General features: G+C 33.6%; 1 protein-coding gene across 2 annotated transcripts in view; it reads right to left on the bottom strand.

Moving 5' to 3' along the window:
• LOC117103200 overlaps positions 1 to 4,271 on the bottom strand; it is a 9,054-nt gene extending 4,783 nt beyond the window's left edge. For both annotated transcript variants that reach the window (XM_033243730.1, XM_033243729.1), the window contains exon 1: positions 3,352 to 4,271. In XM_033243730.1, the coding sequence (XP_033099621.1) occupies positions 3,352 to 4,197 (846 nt within the window). In that variant the 5' untranslated portion in view covers positions 4,198 to 4,271. The remainder of the gene's footprint in view (positions 1 to 3,351) is intronic.
• Positions 4,272 to 4,817: the final 546 nt, after the last annotated feature.

Here is a 4,817-nt window from a genome sequence, read left to right on the forward strand (position 1 = left end):
AATTTGACACCAAATAATTTCTGTACGCCTAAGCATTGCAGAGATATGAAAATTTCATATTTTCAAAAACTTTAATTTTACAAACAACCTCGATAAGCATTGGGTTTCATTCTAAAGGCTGTATTAGGGAATTTCAATAGACCAAATCTTTATCAGATGGAAATTTCATATTTTTAAATAAAAACATAAAAAATGAGGTCAAAGAGGTCAAATAATATTTCCAGTACTTTGGATTTTGTACTATCACATTGTGTCCTACCACCAAGCCAAAGGTCGCTACTATAACATCTCAATAAACATATTATGTCAAGGCCTAATAATAAACTGTATTTTTCAGTAAAATGGCATTTTCACATATTTTCCTAAAACACGATTTTATAGAAATTCTCAGTAAGCATTTGTTTTCATGAAAAAGGTTTTATTAGAGCAAATATAAATGTATTGTCTGATCAATTTTACACCAAAATAATTTCTTTCTATAACCCTAAGCATTGTAGATAGGCCCATATGACTATTTCGAATGTTTGTCCAAAAACATCTTTAAGAATAATCTCGATACGCATTAGGTTTAATGCTAAAGGTTGTATTAGAGCAAATATAAATGTATATGTTCTAAACAATTTGAGACCAAAATAATTTCAATAGACCAAAGCGTTACAGAGATATGGAAATTTCATATGTTTTCAATTAAAAAATAAACAAAAATAAGGTCAAAGTTCACAGAGACCAAATCATATTTCCAGTAGCTTGAATTTTGCACCTCACATTGAGCTCTACCTCCATGCCAAAGGTCAGTACTGTAAAGTTTCAATAAACATACGACAATGCCTAATAATAAACTGTATTTGTCAGAAATTGGCATTTTCATATACAGTATTTGCACAAAAAATTATTTTAATGAAATTATTAGTAAGCATTAATATTCATAAAAAAGGTTGTATGAGAGCAAATAGGCCTATAAATGTATGTCTTCTGAGCAATTTGGCACCAAAATAATTTCTATAGACCTATGCGTTGCAGAGATATGACCATTTCATATTTCTGCCAAAAAAACATGATTTTAAAGAAAAATCTCGAAAAGATTGGGTTTCATGCAAAAAGTTTTATTAGAGCAATCAAAATCAAAATTGAGGTCAAAGGTCAGAGAGGTCAAATCAAGTAAATTGGTTTTGGTATCCCCATATTATGACCTATCACCATGCAAAAGGGCAATTGTGTATCCATTACTGTAACAGCCCATCCATGTTTGTACTATTAAGGACTGGACTACTATACACAAATGAATTCAGAATCGATAGTAACAATGTTTGTTTAGTAAAGTATGCTGATGACTCAGTTATTACTGATTTGATCAGAACATAAAATATAATTAGATTTGAATCGTGGTGTAACGAACAGTTCCTTATTTTAAATCCTGCAAAAACAAAATAAATTATTTTTGATTTGAAGAAGAAAAGTGCTAGACAAAGCAATATAATCTGTTAATGAACATAAACACTTAAGGACGACGTTGATAGCGAATTAAACTGGAATGCAAACACTGTAAATATTGTGAAAAAAGTCAAACCAACGTCTGTCTTTTATCTTAAACCGAATTCCTTCAAAGTAATAGTGATGTGCTTTTCCATATTTTATCAGTGTCTTGAGTGTTTTATCTTTTTATTGTTGGTATAACAGAGTAAATAATAAGAAGGAACTTATAATCTGTTAATGAACATAAACACTTAAGGACGACGTTGATAGCGAATTAAACTGGAATGCAAACACTGTAAATATTGTGAAAAAAGTCAAACTAACGTCTGTCCTTTATCTTAAACCGAATTCCTTCAAAGTAATAGTGATGTGCTTTTCCATATTTTATCAGTGTCTTGAGTGTTTTATCTTTTTATTGTTGGTATAACAGAGTAAATAATAAGAAGGAACTTGATAAAATCATAAAAACTGCAGGTAAAATAATAGGCAAATGTTAATGTTATCGACGAGATATATAGACGTGATGTCATTAGCCAAGTTAAGAAAATTATGGAAGATATATAAATATTAGGCCTAATATAATTTTAGGCCTACGATTAAAATCTATATGGGTGAATGATGTACCTACTTAGGACTTCCGATTTTGGGGTATGCCTATCTGCGTAAATAATTATTTGCGATATAAATATAACGACTGATTGCTTAATTGACTAATTGATTGAATACGCAAACTAACAGTTTCGAGACACACAATTACAAAACATCCAATTTTAGAATGCTTGCGTCAGTCGTATGAACTTCGATTTTTGTATAGGCCTATGTTGTACGGCAGAAATTTAAAGTTGCAAAAAAACGCACCCAATTGGCCTGTACCTATAGAAACTCTAATTTTTTTTAGAACGTTAAAATTAAATATTTAAAATTGCTTTTTAAGACAACAATACGCAAATATCATGTTGTCATTATCATTGCATTTCATTTTCATTTCATTATTTATTCGGTCTTTTAAACAACATTTATAACAGAAAATGACAAAAAAAACCCTTTCCTTATTATTTAGCATTTGTGACTGTTTTTTGCATGAATTTGTGGTAAATAAAGCTGGCTTTGCCACACGAAATAAAATAAAAAATAAAATAAAATAAAATCCCGGAAATTTGGGAGACCAGGGTCTCCCTAAATCACTGTAGCTAAGCCAGTTGACCCAACTCCAAATTCAGCAAAACACAGAAAAATCACACAAGATAAGAAATGTAAAAAAAAAACACATTACGTGAATCAAATTAAACATTGTCATCATCAAAATTATCATCATCATCATCATCTTCATCATCATCATCATCATCCCCATCACCATCACCATAACCATCATCATCATCAACATCATCCTGTATAGCATGGAGGTTTATCCAGGCATATATGTGAAGATTTTCAAAATATATTATTTAAAATTATTATCAGTACCGATCGCAGTCATCGCCCGACAGGCACTCAAAGCAAAAAAGTAAATAAAACTACAAATAAAACAAAACAAGTAAGATGTTATGCAAGGTAGAAGGAAACACTTATAATAAGCTTATATGAGACTTGGACTGTCTAACCGAATCACAAGACCTGAAAAAGTTAGGCAGACCATTCTAAAGTTGGGTGGCAATTGAAGCAAATGAATTGCCACCTATACGTTTATGTTAGACCGGTGTCTCACAAACTGGATGGTGTTGGAAGATCTCGTTAAGCGCACATGATGGGCGCGTAGTATTAGGTAATTGGAAATATACAAAGGGCAGAAGCACGAGAGCGTCCGTCTCTAATTTGAGAAGTTACTTACTTTAAAATTCTTATAACTTAAATATAGACCTGATTGATATTATTTCATACCTTTAATGCTAAATATGTACTGCAGAACACCCGCAAAGATAAATAACGTTTATCATGTTGTTCCAGGAAAGCAGAAATGTAGATGGTCTTACTCTGCTGGTCGTGCGTGCCTGGAGTAGATGTAACCTCAACATTAGCTTTAATTCCTGTAAAGTGGTTCAAATACAAAAACACGTCACCGTCTTCCAGAAAACAGAAACCATCTTTACTGGTATCCAGAGACCTCCATACCATAGGGTCTCCTAATTTTTGAACACTTAGTTTAATAGAAGGCGGAATATGGTGTGCCGCAAGCTCTTCATGTCCTGGTTCTGATTTCGGGAAACGTAACAGTACCGAGTTGCTAAATGTAAGACCAGGAGGGCCACAGATAATAACATCATAGCATACAAAGTTACTTTGGACTGTGTCTGCATACACAAATACATATTCTGCATCTCCAGCTAGTTCCATTGCCCCAGGAGGAATGTGCAACTGGATTCCTCTACTCACTAATTCCAAATATCCCCCGTTTTTACCAATAAGTCCAATGACAAATTTTCCATCTTTGCTTATCGATTGATTGAAACACGTATTTGTTTCTGTACGTCTCCATGTGTCGTACATTAGCTCACATCTTTTTGATATCATATTTTCTTGGTATTGCGTCTCAAAACTATATCTATCACTAAAAGGTGTAGGCCAAGGGCCCCATCCCGCTGCCATGTCGTTACACTCTGCGGATGTCACGTTATGCTGGCAAATAAAACTAGTATGTTCTGACATTTTCTTGATTCCTTTTAAATAATGCGTTCTTAGAATTGGCAATATCTGAACAGGTTTGTTCACTTTTAAAGTTGTTTTCATAGAATCGAGCTCGTACTTAACTTCCTTATAGAAAATGAAAGTAGGAACGTCAGATACAACATGTTAAACGGGCTATATTGCTTTCTTTTGTGAAGATTTTCTGACAAAAAAGAGTTACAAGCAAGCGGGCGCCAATGAATACATACGTACCCTTAGGCTATTCCTATGACTAATCAGAATACTAAATGGCAAAAATAAATACTTTGTTACTTGAAATTGAGTTATTTTTGTTTAAAATGAAGCAGACAGGAAATCAATTGTGTCGTTTTATTTTGGAATAATATATAAGCATTAGATTCTAAAATCGATTAAATAATGTTAAACCCTTAATTTCCGGGGGATACGCCGCCTGGGCACGCCGTCTGGATCACTTCCGAGAGATTGTAAGCGACGCCCGACCTCACCAACTTTAGGTTCTAGTCGACGGGTCACCCCCTCCCCCTTCTGAGGTATCGGACCCATCCCAGGTGAAATCCTGGCGCCGCCTATCTTGCTATCGGAAGTTCTTGGGTTCGAATCTTGATAGGGATATACGTTCTAAAAAAAATTATCATCTTTAATTATCATCAGTGAAGGTAGGCCTATTTTTCATGCGATTTACTGTATTATTCATCGTGCCC

Source organism: Anneissia japonica, unplaced genomic scaffold (assembly GCF_011630105.1).
Source record: "Anneissia japonica isolate Jap-2015-1 unplaced genomic scaffold, ASM1163010v1 scaffold2652_len1590060_cov184, whole genome shotgun sequence".
NCBI classification, from domain to species: Eukaryota; Metazoa; Echinodermata; class Crinoidea; order Comatulida; family Comatulidae; genus Anneissia; species Anneissia japonica.